We start from the raw sequence: 17,609 nt of genomic DNA on the forward strand, positions 1-17,609 counted from the left end.
CTATCAGGCCGTGCCGCTGGACAGGACTAGTTCCCCAGCTGCCCTCATCCCTGTCCTGTTCAAAGTGAAACAGGGACCCCCACTCACACAAACTGGTAGAGCGGCAGGACAGTAACCCCCAGCAGCAGGGCTCAGGAGCCCTTCCGCTGGCACAGCTGAACTTGGAAATGGGCATCTGATCACAGCTAAAGACCAACTCTCACATCCAGAATTAAGCTCCGGCAGGCAGGTATGCCGTGCCACGAAGGAATTAGAAAAATCACTTCCTTAATCAGATAGATGGTTTCTATTTTTGCCTTATAAAATATTCATTCACATGTTGCTTTTTAGATGAACAGAAATCCAGTGTTAGAGCAGCGTGGAATGACCTTTTCCCCTTTCCCTTTGTCCTCAGGGTGCATCAATCCTCAGAATGCTTCGAGACTGGATTACACCAGACCTCTTCCAGAAAGGCTGTCAGGTAAGGGTGGCACCAAAACACACCAGAAATGCAGTCCATCCTCGTGTGACAGTATCAAAGCTATTATTCAAAAAGTGAATATCAGAGATCCTAGTATTAGTAGCAAAAGTATTTAATGCATTTCAGTACTGAGTGGACAACATCAAAGGGAAGAAGTTCCACGCTCCCACAGAAGCAGGAATGTGAACTGCATTAAGATTTGATAGCCTGCCAGTGAGGACCTAAATTCATGACAGTTTTTAGTGGAGAAACCTCCTCCACTGCACTGTTATCCTGTTGTCAGCTAGGATCCCCTCGTTCAGCTGTAAATTATGTCTGCAGCTTCATATGGCCACGATCCTCCAACCCACCCAAGCCTGCTATGCAGGGACATTCTTCGAGGCATAAGTTCGTCTGTGCCCTGATGCAGGGGCAGCCAGCCCTAGAGAGCTGAGGTAATAGGGAGTAGAAAAGGGAGTTATTGCACAGTTCGTAGTCCTTTCTCATGGAGGAAAAAACGTGATACTACAAAATTATGGAAAGAAGAAATGGGAGAAAGTAGCCCTCCCAGAAAGAGGAAGGTTATCTGCCCTTTCCTCTGAACCGACATCTATCATCTCTGAAGAGTTACAGTGCAGGTTTATCACATTTGTTCTTACCTACCCCCCTCCTGGAGAGCACATTTATGGGCTTCTGCAGGACAGTTGTATTTTCCTTTATTTTTCCATTCATATATTCAACCAGGACAGTTCCACAAGATGGGAAAATACAGCCACCTTGTCCACAAGACTAATACTTCCTCTCTACTCAGAGCCTTCAAGAACATTAAAGTAGGTAGCTGTGGCTAACAGTGAAACAAACAGCACCATCTACTGACTAAACATTACCAGGATCCAGATAACAGGGTAGGAAAGCACTCGTTAAGCAGCCAGGTAAGACACAGGACAGGTTTAGGAGGTGCAAACATTAGCTGAATACCATTATGCCTTGTAATAGTCATTTTGATCACAACTTAGAGGTGACTAGACTTTCCTACTTCTACTTTGAGTCCACAGCTAGTGAAATCTCCTGAAACAGCTTCCTCCTTCTAAACAACCTCTTATATTAGACAGAAATTTGTAACAGGGTATGTTGGTGTCCATTCAAACAAAATACAAAGAACTCTTCAAGTACAAATTTATTTTAAACTAACAAGTCACACTGGAAAATGCTGACTGTTAGCATTACAGGATGCATTGAAAAGCAAAGGAACTTCATCAGCTGAATATTGATCCACTTAACCTACTACTCACAATACTACCACCCAAGGATAGATACTCTGTACAACTGATCTGTACTCTCTGTATCTCTGTACAGGTGAATATGTGTATTGTTTTCATAGACAAAGAAGAAAGACCTGGTAGTATTTTCACAGTCTTCTACCTCTCTTTAGGCATATTTGAAGAAACACCATTTCCGGAATGCCAAGACACAACAATTTTGGGAAGCTCTGGAAGCGGTATGTTTTGCAGCAACCCACACCCTTGCTAATAAGTGTTTCATATCTCACCCACTGATTTCAGTTTCCCAAACTTTTTATATTCTGTAGCTCTTCTGTCAATGAGAGATCACAAGCTAGGCAGCCTCCCAGTATATTCCAACACATCCTATTTCTAGCAAACGTATATTATTTCCTCTTTTTTTGCCATAAGACTGTGGAATTGGAATAAGAAACAAGAAAGAAGGTCTTGCTAACAAACAGCCTGCTACTGAAACAGTTCCCCCACAACTCAAACTCATTTTATGGGTGAAAACACGCCTCATCCACCACATGCATGCACCCCATACTCTCCCTTATCTCTAACCAGATTCAGCTGTTTGAAAGCTCTCAACAATATCCATTCCCAAGTAATTTTAGTGCTTATCTCCAACTCTAGCTTCTGAGTCCCAGCTGGGTCATTCTTTGTGCCACCATTTTCTGATTTTTCCTTTTCCTTGAGGCTGGGCTGTTTCTTTCCATCTATCTCATTACCTCCAAAAGCCCACCTGCATCTTACCAGGTTCTTCTCCTGATGATATTTCCTTTTCTTCCACCACTGTGGACACTCACACAGCCCAAGTTGCACTTTTGTGTCTGCTCTCAAGTTGCCATCTTCTCCTTGGTCCCAGACTTCTTCTTGCTCAGCAGGACTTCTTCCTGCTCTTTCTCTGGTGCTCTGCATCTTCACGTCTGAAGAAGGAAATAGTGACCCTAGCTCCCTTCCCTCACAGGTGGCATCCTGGGGAGGCAGTGGCAGCTTTCTCCAGCTCCAGTCTCTAGGACAGAAGTTCGCGGTCCACATAATGGATCAAATTTTACATTAGTGCAGCTGCTAGTGGTTAATACTGGCTCCTTCTTCACACTGAAAACAGGGCATGCTGCAAAGAGACTTCTGGCTTTGAAAAGTCTCTTTATGTCCTTTCTATACTGTTTGGTTATTTCCTCAGAAAAAAATGGAGAGATCTTAGAGCATGCAAGGGGCCTTAAAAGTTCCTCAGTATTTCTTGTCCATGTTACTGGCCAGTCTCCTGCCCACATACTTCTCATTTCCTCTGTTCTTGTTCAGGTTTCCAGCTCATTCCTTCTTTCAATGACAGGCACCATAAAAGGATTTAATGGAGTATTTTTTGTACTGAACCTGCTCTTTCCTCTGCCCCTTTCTGCTCTTCTTCCTCTCAGTATCAGATATATTTATTTTTTTTCCTCTTTGGACTGAATTTGCTTTTTCACTGCAACCTTCTCCCATCATTCATAGGCAAGTAATAAACCTGTGAAGGAAGTCATGGACACATGGACTAGGCAGATGGGCTACCCTGTTTTGGAAATGGGAAGTAATTCAGTATTCACACAGAAACGTTTTCTCTTGGATCCCAATGCAAATGCTTCTCATCCTCCTTCTGATCTTGGGTAAGTTCCTGCTGTAAATGTCTATGCAAAACAGGTAGAAATACTGTACAGATGCCCTCTTCAACTGACATACACATAGGCAGTGTTATACCCATTCTTGCTGAACTTACTCTCAGCTTTTGTTTTTAAAAAAGGAACTCTCAGGAAGTTAGATACAAATTTTTCAAATTTAGGACAGCATCAGCCCTTTGTCTCAGGGTTTCTTTCTCAAACACAGCAGAGTAAAATTGGACAGAGTCTCTCAGAAAATCTTATGTCCACACACAGACAGCTCAGATGATTGCAAGTCGTCTGTTGAACACTGCAAATTATAGTCTGCCAGACTAAGGAAAACTGACACAAAATTATCTCTGTCCAGAAATCAGATACCATGATCCAGATATTTTATACCACGGCAGTTTATTCCTTTTCCTATATGGTATTACATTACATTACAGGGTCTTCACATACAATACAAGGTCTTCTCTACATGTCTTAAAAACATGAGTTACTGTGAAACAGCTAGTCATGTATAAATGTTATTAATCCTCATCAAGAGCTATTTTTTCCTATTTAACTCAGGATGGTATTGCTTAATTTTACCCATCTAAAAGATAGTTATCTAGTCAAAGTTAGCCATCTTGGGCTCTTATGTGGCCAGACAGCCAGCTGCAGACATTCATCTAGCCTATTCAAGACAGGTGGGATACTGTATAGGAGCATATTTGTTAATTAACAGATGACTAACCTGAGGGGAGATGAACCCTACCTGTGGGTTGGTGGACCTCCTCAGAAAAATGGCTCGGCTGCACCATGGCATTAACCAGCTGAATAACTGTTCAGAGCTGGCATTGTGTATATTCTTAGCCAGCCCCAAATTTTGAGGTAGTACAACTTTGCTAACATTTCAGTGAAAGAGATTCAAATAAACCCATATTAGGAAGGTTTCATTCCTTGAACTAGCCCAATCAACTAAACCAGTAAAACTTGCCTGTGTGAACCAAAGCTAAATCTACCCAAATGCCATTTTCCATTAGCTTCTATTAGTTATTTTAATACAAAAAGCAAGAACAAGGAGAAAATGAAGAAACAGTTGTGGCCACTTTATTTCATTCTGATTAAAAAGAAAAAACTTGATCAATGAGAAGGCCCATGGTATTGGCAGCATTGCATAGGTATCAAAAGAGTTGGGATGAGATAATTACCCTTGTATTTGCAACGTTGTATTTCTCCCAACATAAACAGAAAAGTTTGCAGCTTTTGAAGCAACTCTAGGTGTGAACTACAGCACCGTGCCACCTGAAGGCTGGTGTTACAGACTATTCAGGCAAAATACTTCTTTCTGTTAAAAATTTTGACTTATTTCACTATGCTCTGAGGTAGCAGACTCAGGAATCCTACTTTTGTTTGACTTCAAGGCTTACAGTACATTGCCATTTGTCATTTCTTGAGTAGAAATCCCAGCACTGTTCCTACCTTAACCCGTCAAGAAGCTGAGCTGAGCTGTGCACTGCCCCTGCTATTCCCAAAGTGGGAGGGGAATTTGTTTCTGACTACGTAGTTTTTATAAGTAAGTGACTTAAAAATAGAATGCAGTAATATATATTTTAATGCTGATATTATCTATCCTGGGACAGATTTACTCCCTTGCCTAAAAGTCAATCCACTGAAAATCAATACCTCCTCCTTCCACCCTCACAGATGGGGATGAGGAAGCTCCTGAAGAGATCCTACCCCAGATGGGACTGGCCTATTTCATGTCTGGGTGTGGGGTTTTGATTTAAGCAGCAAAAACTCCAGGCCTTGTGTATGCTTTATTCTCTGAACCCTGCAGGGATAGTCTCTGAGCTGCCTGCTTGTTTCAATCTTTTGGTTTGAAAGAGTCCTCTCCTGCATGCTGGCATTCAAAAGAAATGGAAGTTCAAAAACTTGTGCTCTTAAAATAGTGCTGCTGGGCAAATATGTAGCTGCAGCATAGCATGTCAGGAACACGTCCTCAATATGCACAGTTAACAGGACACAGCTATTGTATCTTATGCTCAGGAAAAGTATTTATGTATGTAATCTCAGGAACATGTGAAGAAAACTAAATAAAATCTACCTCATTAAATGCATTTACAAAAGCAGGGTTTTAAAAAAAAAATCTTTTATGGGCTTTCTCTTGAGGGAACAAAATACTGGGGTTTTTGGTCAAACAATAATCTCTCTAAATTCCATGGCAGTAAGTTCCGTAAGAGAAATAGTAAATCTAGAAGTGTATAAATCTTACGTTTAGAAGATACAAAACAATAGCTGATCTTTCTTCCTGGAGGCAGCAGGAGATACCATAGCCTTCATTTTGGTATTTTCTGGAAATTAATGACCATTCACTTAATCAAGTTTGTAAAGACGACTCAGGTTTCCCTGTAGAACTAGTCACCAGGGGGTTTAAGATAGAAGAGAAATCTCCCTGGGGTGGACTGTAATATGTTAACATGGAACAGCAGTTGATTGCTCAAAAGGGCTTAGTAATTTTAGCAGCCCTATGCAGGTGGCTGTGCAGGTGTGCTCACGGCATGCTCTGCCATCCTACTTCCCTGACTGTCCAGTCACAGTCTTGGTCAGGCTGTGCCATGGCTCCCTTCCAGCCCAAATGAATCAGCTTCGTCCTGGGCATGCCCCGGACTGAGGAGCCTGCACCTACGCACTGAAGGTATTCAAGGAATTGAAGAGCAAGAGGTAAGGTCACATTTGGCTCCCAGTGCTTTATAATAGAGGAATGAGGGTTGTCTTGGAGAAGGAAAATAGGCTGGAAAAGGCAAGAGGTCCTACTGACTGTATCGCAGTGGTTGCTTAAGCTCTTTCAGTTTTCCCATCTGTAAAAAAGGTTTCATAATATTTAACTACTTATTTCAAATCAGCGTTGCAAAGGTTAACTGGTATCTGCACAAAGCCTTAGACACATCAACATTAACACTGACACCAACCAGTGACATATAATCATCTTTTACTAAATTAATTGCTTTGTACCCTGTTAGATTATTATCTGATATGACGTGAAGATACTGCTTAGCAGGGCTGCATGTTCCAGAGTTGTGGTAATAAGCTACACAGTATAGCACAATGGAAATTCATTCACGCGATCTCTTTGATTATGGGTAATTATTACCCTCTCCAGCATACAGTCACCAAGAGGTGAAGATTGCATTCAGAAGGACATGGCCTTAGTACCCTAGCAGTGCCATTGATTTTCAAGGGAAAAAAAAAAAAGAACCAGATAAATTGTGCAGTTTTCAGACTTAACTATAGGCACATAATTAACACACTACCATATTAACTTGACTAACACGTCAACATTGGACATTGGACAAAATCTTACTCCACTCCCTTGCTCAGTCCACCCAATGCATTTTGAGAACTATTGATAAATACAAAGTATTAAGACAAGCTACTGTTATTCCCCATCTCTAGAGCATGAACATGCTCAGACACTTCATGCTTTTTATTTTGCTTTTCAGGGAATATAACTGTCCCAATCATACCACACCAATATCTGACATCTTGTTGCCTGAATAGGGTATCACAACAGAAACATCTTTACAATATAAACAACTGCTATTGGTAAAACATTGTGTTTTGTTACAAGGGATATTTGGTAAATGTATATGTACATAAGCACACAGTTGGCTTCATAAAACAAGATGTAAGCATTAAACCAAATAAAAAGATAAGTTGGAGTTTTATTTTTAGCATTTGGTTTCCAATGTCATTTGATTCTCTTTCCCTTTAAATAACTTCAGTTACAAATGGAATATACCAGTAAAATGGAGAGTTGGGAGTTCAACAAATCAAATTTTCTACAACGCATCGGATTCTGCAGGTAAACTTCCCCTTCTCTTTTAAGAATAATGAATGGATAAAGCTTTTCAATGTCCTTAACAGAATTAACTTTTATGCTTTTCAGTTTTCAGATCTGGGAACCAGCACGCAGCTTGGTTGTGCTGAAGTTAGTAGTCATTTCTGCAATAAGATGATTATTTCCCTAATACACACATTATGTCAATTTAAAGCCAATTCAGTAAAGTGCTTAAACATGTATTTAAATCCAGTCCTATTCAAGGAAGCATCTAAGCATACTCTTAATTATGATGTACTAAAATCAATGGGACTTAGACACGCCCTTTGTTGAGTCTAAGAAAAGAGGTGAGGTGGGATGCTGATGAACGCATCTGTGGCGTAGTAAATTGGCAAAAAGAAAAAGTGCTACAAATGATTGAACATGTTTTCTAATGCTGATTTCATGAATGAGAAAATACCTACATGGGTATTTTTGATGATTTTTCTATTACGCAGTCAAATCTGAATTTCTCATTGTACAACTCTAATGGCCAAAAATGGGGGGAAAATGGGGAAAAAAAGAAAAAAATTATTGACTTTTTGAGTTCTTAAATTTCATCACATGTTGGAATTTCAGAAATATCACAATCAGCCCTTCACTTCTTGTACTTGTTTGAATGTTACCTATTTAAAATGTAATTTGTCTTTTGTTCTGCTTTTTTTTTACCTGATTGCTTTTAGTATTCATGCAAAAGCAAATAAAAAGTCTTACATCATGGTACAAGTCAGAGATTAACACAAAGAAATTTTCCTTCTCTAACTTCCACATGACATTATGGTGGGCTGCAAGGGGCTATTAACCTGATAAAGCCTGCAAAGGCATGATTAGGTGCTTCCTTCTACATCCGTAAAAATCTTGGCTAGTAGGGCAAACAGCAACTGTAGGGAAAAAATGCCTTTTTAAATACCTTGTATGGGTCATCCAAACAGAAAAGTGGTTTTAACTGCAGCCACCCTCAAACCACAGATTGAAGACCACTGCTTTCAATGGGTAATAGAAAAACTTTTATAACTAGCAGCACCAATTGGATCAGGCCAAGCTTCTGAGAAAAGAACATTTTTCAAGGATTCACTTTAAATAGGAAATTCCTTAAACATGAGTGCTTGAGTAAAGTCTCAGTCTATTTTGTAATTCCTTTATCTATAGCTACAAAAATTGAATCAGAGAAGAGTACAGGGAAGAAAACCCTTAAAAAGTTAATTGAAATAAACTGAAAGATGAAACAAATGGAGGATAAAATATGAGAACTTTAAAACTAATAGTAGTCATGAGGGTGAAAAACCTTTTAAAAGAGATGTTTGCAAGAAATGTTTCTTTTCAATTTTTTACTTTTTACAGGGACACTAATTTTCACCATCCTCACACTAATCACAATGATCTCCATTTTAAATTTAACAAACTAGCTGGCCCAAGTAATTACCACAATTCACTATTCTAAGACAAGTGCTGGCATTCATTAAAGTCTATAATAACTCATCTTTACTCACAGCCATTTAAAAATAAATAAATAAAATTAAGGTTTGCATCTTATTTTGATATTCATTAAAACGAAATATTACTTTTGGAGTCAAGGAATCTCCAGTGAGTTCTGTATCGTATAAGATGCACAAACGGATCACTGTTTGTTTGTTTTGCAGGAATTACAATAACATCACCTCCTAATACTTTTGCGAACATTAATCCAGACCACATTGGATTCTATCGGGTGAATTATGATAGTCAAAACTGGGCCAGGTTGAGCACTCTTCTGGTCAGCAACCACAAAGTGAGTGTCGTAACCTGTCTGGTGGGTCTCTTATAGAGGTCTGTAGAGGCTGTTTTCTCTGCAAATAATCTATATATTCTTGATCACTCTTTTCCTCTTTTCACACAGAATTTTTCAGCTGCTGACCGTGCAGGGATTTTGGATGATGCCTTTTCTTTAGCAAGGTAAACTAATTCCCTGCAGAGATTTCAACACAAGTTTTCTGCTTTCCATTGCCTAGTAATTAGAATTAAATCAACTTAGACAGTTGAAAGAAAATTTCTGAATTTGTTACAAGTCTTAATTGTTTACTGGCTTATGTTGTCCTCCAAAAGGGGCAAATTCAAGTATGCATTGGCAACTTGCAGTACTAATGCAGTCAAGAGAAATGCTCCCCTTCAGTTCAATGGCAGAAAAAAAGAGGGCTTTAATTGCACAGGTCTTAGAAAGGGATGTTTTGCCATGTAAGTAACAATAACAGAAGCACTCCAGAAGAAGTTAGGTGTCCAGAAAACCAGAGACATGCCTACAATGCATAGCATGGCATTAGGAAGTTACCACCTCAGTTATCTTGTTTAGAAACTTGCTTGGAAACTTCTAGCTCTTGTACTCAGCCATGCTAACGCAGATAAACTTTAGGCAACCTTCTGTGACAGCCTGTAAGTCTGAATCTCCTCAGCCTTTCAGGATGTCTCCAGAGCTAGCAACTCCTTTTTGTGTGACAGGAGTTAATGTAGTCAGCTGAGGGCTACCCACTTCTGAGCACTCTGGGCTGCTGCACAATGTGAGCAGCCTCCTCACAGCAGTGAGAGCTCCTGTGGTTAGGCATTGACTGGCAGAGATCCTCAGTGGTCTCTTTGGAAAACACCTCCCAAGTTACATTCCAGACTATTTTCCCTGTCCCAAAATGTATTATTTCAGACCTTCTAAAGTAAATATCTTTAAAGAAGCAAGTTCTTCAAATTCATTAAAATAACAGAAGTTATGTTTTCTCCTTCTACAGACCTGGACTCGTGAATTACTCTGTTCCCCTGGAGCTCACAAAATACCTAACAAATGAAACAGACTATTTACCTTGGCATAGAGTTATATCATCTGTAACTTACCTCGCAAACATGCTTGAAGATGATACAAATCTCTATCCCCGGTTTCAGGTGATGAAGCAAAACATAACATTCCTGCATGGGACCTCTGGATCTGAGAGTTCAGGATCTGTAACAGTTCAAGTGATTTCAATGTTGCCGAGCTATCAGTATTTACTTTTTATTACTATACTCTTAAAAAAAATGCTGAAAACTGCTTAGTACTGATCTCTGAATTACCTGGATTTTCAATTCAGGACAATGCACTTGGAGGAAAGAAATTATGCCTAATTATTCTTATAATCCATCACCATAAGTCACAGTACAGACTGTTAGTCAAGGCATCCAATAAAGAAGTAGGTATAGGGCAGCAAAATCTCTGACACCTGTCCTCAGCACAAAGGGTGGCTATGTCTCAATGCGGCAGTGAGCAGGTTTGTTAGTTGACCTAACATGCTGAACATGATTTAATGGTCACTAAAATAAGTATGTCCTGAACTCAGCATTATCTCTGGAAAACAGTTGTGGCTGTGTGTCCTTGCTGTACTCTAACATTTGGGAGCACAGACAAGGCTGGAGAGAAGCAGGTTGCCTTTGTCCTATCTGCGCATCAGTATTGCAAGCATTCAGACTTGGCATGCTGTGGTGATCTGGAAAGATTGTGCGCGTGCATGTTTGTGTTACTTTTTGTTTAAGTGATGCTAGTTCTGGGAAAAATGAAGTAGAATAAATTATGAACACGAATATATTATTATTATTTAAAGAAATTTACAAAAGTAACCAACTCCCTTTTTCTACCTCAGGAATATTTTCGCTACCTGGTAAAACCCATTGCGAATCAACTGCGCTGGAATGATTCTGGAGGCCATTTGGAGAGGTTGAACAATCTTTTTTTTTTTTCCTTCTCATATTATTGATGTATTGAAAGAACACTAAGCAGTAGGAAAATATCTCTCTCTCCCTCTCTTTTAAAGGCTTCTTCGTGCATCTGTTCTAGACTTTGCCTGCAGTATGGATGACACAGAATCTTTAAACAATGCTTCTCAACTGTTCGAGCAATGGTTACAAGGACAAATGTGAGTGCTCACGGCTTTCGTGGCTGGTGAAGAACACAGCATGTGACTTGGTCACAGATCTCAAGCAGGAAAGGGGGAAGAATATTCAAGTACTGTTTCTTTATTTTAGTATTCCTGCAAATCTCCGACTCCTGGTGTATCGCTATGGAATGCAGAACTCGGGCAATGAGTCATCGTGGAATTACATGTTCAAGAAATACCAAGAAACTTCATTAGCACAAGAAAAAGAAAAGCTGCTGTATGGCCTGGCATCAGTAAAGAACATCACCCTTTTGGACAGGTGATTTAAACACACAAAGATTTTTCTTTCCCTACAGAAGCAACTGGTCACCGTTTGCTCATTCCCCCCTCCTCTCTCCTGTGCTGTCATTTTTGTCAGATTACAGCATGAGGAATGCAACACATTTTCAAGACCAGTTATCTAACACCCCCCCTCTGAGATTGTACTATAGTAGAAAAAAAGCCTTGCTCCTTTAGTGGAAAGATATTGAACACATGGTAGTTTCTGCACACAGTCAACAGCCTTCAGTTCTTCCAACAGTGCCTTCACCCTGTGTAATTTTAGCTGCCTAATAGTTAAACATCAGGAGAAAATTAGTCTTCTATGTTTCCTCTATAATCAGTGAAGGGAGGCAAGACCTCCAGAGCACTGTTAATACCAGACCAGGAAAGGGACTTAAAATGAATGGTAAGAATTGCTTTTGGGTGTTGCCAGTCACCCTCCATTGGCTACAGAGGGAGCTTGCTTAGACTGTATGTCTACCTTCTAACTAGGCAAAATTAGGCAAACAACCTCGAGCAATAACAGACCTATGGAGGCATCCATCTAAAGTCGCAATGCTTCTTGAAGTGCTGTGCGGAGGTACTTGAGCTCGAACCAGAAATGATGTATTCATGCTGCCATGGCAGTGATGGGGAGTCTGGATACTGCCCCAGGCTGGTCCAGCTGTCAGACTGGGCGAGCATCTCCCCAGGCTGCCGTTCTGCATAGACACACCAGCTCCTTTAAGCCTATCTGATAACTTTGCATGTAGTTGTATCATGTAGCAGAGATGCAGGCAAACATCTTCACCAGGGGCATTCACCACTTTGTTGGAGCCCTATCTAAATATCATAAGACGGAGCAGTCTTTGCCTGGAAGAGTTCCAAGTTTAAACAAGATGAAACAAGGAAGTATAGGAGGTTCAGGAAGAGTAAATATAAGAGTTAGAGTAATTAAAATAGAATCATAGAATCATAGAATCATAGAATATCTCAAGTTGGAAGGGACCCATAAGGATCATCGAGTCCAACTCCCTGCTCCTCGCAGGACTACCTAAAACTAAACCATAAGACTAAGAGGATCATCCAGACGCTCCTTGAACTCTGACAAGCTAGGTAGGAGGCAGCTGTATTCCTAAATTCTTGTGACCACAACAGCCATAATCTAAAGCCATTCAATAACTAATCACTGACATGATTAAGACAGTTCACAATTAGCTAGATCAGCCTATATTTGCAGAAAATAAAAAACCCCACCTAAAGCAGGGAGAACTTGTCTCTTAATTTACTATTAAAATAACAAGGAAGGGGAAAAGACCAAACAGATTGAGAAAATTGTCCCTTACATATAGGAAAAAAGAAGACAACCCTTAATCTCAGCACACAACAGCTTAAAGGTGTTCTTCTGCAGCTGCTGCTGTGAAGCCATGACCACATTACTCATCTCCCTGCAAACGTGCGTGCTGAGGGATCCCTCTACTCTGTTAGTCAGAACCATTTTTGCTGTAACTGGAAGTATAACTGCAGCACTTGCAGGCATGCTATGCCCAAATGAATTTTAATTTTGTGTGGATAAGAGTTTCAGAAGAAACAGCACAGATTTCAGTGTGAGCAAGCCACCTGCATGTGTATTCATGGTCCCTATAAGACCTTTATAGCTTGGACTACTACTTTTTTGGCGCTTGGCTACCCAAACAGGGTGGTCTGCTGACTGATCTAATCTTGTTTTCACTACTTGATTAAAATATAGAAATAATAATGGGTAACTTAGAGACATAAACCCTACTTACTTTCTAAAAAGATGCCTAACTGCTTAGATTTCTTTCAATACAATTATCTCTTGACACAGTTATCAACAGATACTTATGTTTTAGATCAGTGTACTTCACCTTTAAAATGCTGTAGACAAAAATAATATTCCTGCTTGGAAATGGGCTGTAGACTGTGGTGGCAAATACTTGAGAAATATAGATATTAGCATTGCATTATTTCTCATCATCATCATCAAAGTCTACACCAAAAGTGTTAATTTATTATTTGCTTTCCATGGTCTTTCATGAAAGGCTCTCATTGATTCTTATGGCATTTCCCTTAGGTATCTAAAATATATTTACAACACCAGCCTCATCAAAAGCCAAGATGTGTTCACAGTCCTGAGATACATCTCGTATAACACCTATGGGAAAACAATGGCCTGGGATTGGGTACGACTTAACTGGCAGTACTTAATTGACAGGTATGCTAATGAACTCAATGGAAACTTTAAGTCTACATCCATCTGTATAGCTTGTTATATGCTATACTTTTCTATATTTTCACTATACAGCAATAATCACTGGCCTTTGCATAATGAAAACCGAAAGCGTATTCAACACAATTACGTTCATCTGCTGTGAAAAAGCGCTTTGCTCCTAACTTCAAAACCATTTTTTCCTTAAATGATCACTACCAATAAATGGTGATTAAAAAGTATAGAAAGTTCTACCAAGGCCGTAGAAATCTGGTTATTGCATGGAAATTAGTCAGTCATGTCTCTACTCTTTCTGTTGATTTCATAACAAGAAGACAGTGTATAGATTTTATTTAATTCTGTCTAGCAAGCAGCAGATGTACAGACAAGCAGTGGAAGCAACAGCAAACCTTTTAGTTTTGCTCCTCCTTATTTGAGTGACTTCTCTCTCCTTCCTTCTCCTTTCTAAGCGCTTGGTGAGGGCACAGAAGCAAAGCACACCTGCAAACCTAGAGCTGTGAACCGGGCAGCATTTGTATTGCTGAGCGGCAACGCACCTAATTTCCAGCATGAGACAATAAGTCATTAATTAAAAAAAAAAAAAAATCCCCCAGAAGAGATCACTCCATTTAGTAAACATACTTGAGAACAGCACAGTTATTGTATAGGAGTACTATTTTTCAAGTATTTCCAAAAATGCTGAAATCTGAGTGCATCTGTTTTATTGGAACACAGTTAAAAGTTTAAGCTTCAGATAATTACTTGTGCCTTTTCTTTTTTAACAGTTTTGCATCAAATATCATGTATTAAATTGTTTTTCTAGATTCTCTGTCAATGACAGAAACCTTGGTCGAATAATAACTATTACCCAAACCTTCAACACTGAGCTCCAGCTTTGGCAGGTATGGTGACAGCATTTCTCTTGGTTTTAAGTCAATATATTTAACAATATGCTGCCACGAAAGTTGACTTTTTATCCTCTAAATTTATAAAGCAGTATGAGTTACTGTAAAACTGCCCCAGTGCTACTAGCTTGAGCTTAAGTATCTCTCCCAGACAAAACTGCCTTTGACCAGGTCCCTGTAAAAAGCCACTTGCCCAATAGCAGCGTTATTTTCTTCATGTCAATTCTTTTTCTCTCTCTTTTCCAGATGGAAAATTTCTTTGAGAAATATCCTAATGCTGGGGCAGGAGAATTGCCCAGGAGTCAGTCAATTGAGCAGGTGAAGAACAACATTGAATGGCTAGAGGCAAACAAGGAGGAAATACGAATGTGGCTAGAAGCACAGCCAGGCCCTTAAAGTCTTACTTTGTTAAAAATACCAGGCACTAATTCTGGGCACTCAGATCCTTAGAGATATTTAGCAATGTGGATTTCTCACCTAGGTACCTTAGAGGACCAAGGCGTAATATTTTTTCTACAAACACTCAGGAGACCACTGCCAGACCAATGTTTGTGTAGTTGCTGATCCCAGATCCTGCCAGCGCTTGTGTGCAGGAATAGCTTTATATTTTGAGAGATGAATTTGCCTGAACAAACAGGACAAATGTTTAAAGTTACTCAAGGCAGAAGTGATGGCAGAACCGGGGTCCTCGCTGATCAAGCTGGTCTCCCTCCTTCTGCATACCACTCTGAAAACCTACTTCTTGGTTCGCACAAAAGTATATCTACTACACTCAGGGATTCCTTTCCTAGTGCACCTCATAGGAGCTTCCTCCTGAAGGAAAGGGAATTGAGCAGTAATTTTAACATTGTCTGAAAATTGTACCCTATATTTATAGCTGTAAAAATTCTACATTTGGGATTTAGCTTTGCATTCTGATACTACAGAAAGGCCAGTTAAGCTTCCCTCTCCATTGATTTTTGAAGTTTAACTACCAGTACACAAGGGATCAATATTATCAGCTGCTTTTTCAATGTTATTAGTTGGGATTCTGTAGCTTGGGGTAGGGGTTGTCTTGGTTATTTTTGTCTTATTTCTAAATCTTCTCAAAAGAAGAACTTGTGGCAGCCATTACTGCAAACAAGATACATGGTACTTACTGTCTCTTTTCATAGGGAAAAATAAAATTTAAAAATCTACCTGGAAATCTCAGTCTCTTTCTAATAAAGTGGTAAAACTGCCTGGCATATAGAAAAGCAACTGTTAGATAGCCCAGCTATGCCGTACATTTAGCTTCAGTGACTTTTGAGGGGGAAAAATCTATTAGTTCCTCTGAGAAAATACAAAAAAAATGGCAAATTCAGGCAGAGAGGGCAGATGAGTCCCACTGCTGCAATTCAGGCTACTGCAGAAGTACAGGCAGCAAAGAAATGATTCGTGGTCCCAAGTCCTTCTGCCACTGTGATGCTGGAGAAGGCAGCAGGGACTGCTCTGCCTGCCCCTCCAAAGCTGGTAGCTGGGGTGCCTTGGACACCGTACGGGCAGCAGACGTGAGCATCAGCCCCATCCTGCTTGCCTTCTCCCTGGTCTCTGGAGTGGAAAGGCGCAGCAGAAGGGAACCAGCCAGAGCCAATCCCTGTCCGGGTGCCCTGGGAGCAGGACCACGGAACATCTCACAGTAGGTACCCCTGGGAGAAATTAGGCACAGCTGTTGGGAAACTCTGCAGCAAGATGGGAGGACAGAAGCATGGAAAAGCACTTATCTTCCCTTCATCCTGCAATGTTATTCAAAGGGAAAGCTAGAGATGTTGAGGAGATGGCTCTAATGTACAGAAATCCTGGGGTACAGGCTCTGCTTGCCTCTGGGCCTTGGTACGGCACAGAGGGCTCCAGAGAAGCTTATATAGTCCCAGATGGAAACACTTTACCCCACTCTCCCAGGAGATTCAGGTACTGGTACTGTTTTGGGCCTCTCCCTAGATACCCAAATAGCTACGACATGCCCAGACAAATCTGGTGACCAAGTCAGTTGGCCTGTCAAAGGAAAATGTCAGTCATTTGCCTCCTGCAAACAAAACATGACCACTAACAGTGGTTACAACTTGCTACAGATACCAACTGCTATTTAAGGTAAAGAGGTGGCAAAGGGCCAGGCAATTTCTTCCAGTTTTTCTTCTTGCTCAGATTCACACACAGAGGACAGTGAAAGTGAAGCTGCTGCCCACACCCAAACTACCAGCAGCTCAGCTCACAGGGAGCAGGCTGTCCTTGGGCAGCTGCCTGCTCAGTAGGACACATGTCAACTTGCCTTCACGATTTTACAGTTTTGATGAGTCAATTGAAGGAGCAGTAGCCAAAAAACAGCTCTCTTGGTTTCAAGGCCATGAACTGGTTTGGTAGCACCGCACTGTAATACTGATTATCAGCGTGTTGTGTCACTGTGACTATACAAGAGTATGATCAGCTCAGAAAAATTTTCTGTGCACTGCTGGTGCTGCATGTTTTAACTGAAAGTTTTTAACTACAGCTGGACATGTTACAATGCAACACCGATATGAAGATGTTCAAGTGCATAGCTCAGTTGTTTTCCCTTTCGGAGAAGATGTAATGATATTTGGCAGAAAAAACTGATCCTCTAACCATTCATAGGCTTCTGCCGCAATTTGCTGTAAGAAGAAAAGTATGAGGTATGGGTACTATGGGAATGATACAAGTAGTTACTTTAAGGGGTTTCTATCCTTTGCTACATATAGCCCCTACTACCACTGAGTGGGAGCAGGCTTGCCAATATTGTTAGCTACAGAAGGCTTTCATCAAGGAAAACATAAGTAATTAAGATTTTCTACAGTGCTGCAAAGATATAGCAAAAGCAACCTTCATCCAAATCACACAAACATACCCTGATCAAGACCAGGCACATATTGGTAGTATTGTGTATCGCTGTAGTAGAAAAAATAAAAAAAGGTCAATCAGAGAGAAACAACTGAAAAATACCACTGAAGCAAAGAGAGAGCAAGAAGCCAAGGACAAGCCTAAACAACTACTGGTCTTGTGACCCTGAGTGAATGGAGGAGAGAAGGGGATTTAAAGTAGTGAACCAAGCAATTGCCG

The 17,609-nt window shown here is 40.3% G+C and overlaps 1 protein-coding gene across 1 annotated transcript in view; it reads left to right on the forward strand.

The window, feature by feature from the left end:
- ENPEP (glutamyl aminopeptidase) overlaps window positions 1-14,915 on the forward strand; it is a 36,835-nt gene extending 21,920 nt beyond the window's left edge. Inside the window, exons 8-20 of the mRNA XM_075150606.1 lie at window positions 395-460; window positions 1,872-1,937; window positions 3,214-3,365; window positions 7,124-7,203; window positions 8,859-8,986; window positions 9,095-9,150; window positions 9,969-10,119; window positions 10,851-10,924; window positions 11,022-11,123; window positions 11,233-11,403; window positions 13,480-13,620; window positions 14,438-14,516; window positions 14,766-14,915. Coding sequence (XP_075006707.1) covers window positions 395-460; window positions 1,872-1,937; window positions 3,214-3,365; window positions 7,124-7,203; window positions 8,859-8,986; window positions 9,095-9,150; window positions 9,969-10,119; window positions 10,851-10,924; window positions 11,022-11,123; window positions 11,233-11,403; window positions 13,480-13,620; window positions 14,438-14,516; window positions 14,766-14,915 — 1,416 coding nt within the window. The remainder of the gene's footprint in view (window positions 1-394; window positions 461-1,871; window positions 1,938-3,213; window positions 3,366-7,123; window positions 7,204-8,858; window positions 8,987-9,094; window positions 9,151-9,968; window positions 10,120-10,850; window positions 10,925-11,021; window positions 11,124-11,232; window positions 11,404-13,479; window positions 13,621-14,437; window positions 14,517-14,765) is intronic.
- Window positions 14,916-17,609: the final 2,694 nt, after the last annotated feature.

Source organism: Calonectris borealis, chromosome 4, assembly GCF_964195595.1.
Source record: "Calonectris borealis chromosome 4, bCalBor7.hap1.2, whole genome shotgun sequence".
In the NCBI taxonomy this organism is placed as follows: Eukaryota; Metazoa; Chordata; class Aves; order Procellariiformes; family Procellariidae; genus Calonectris; species Calonectris borealis.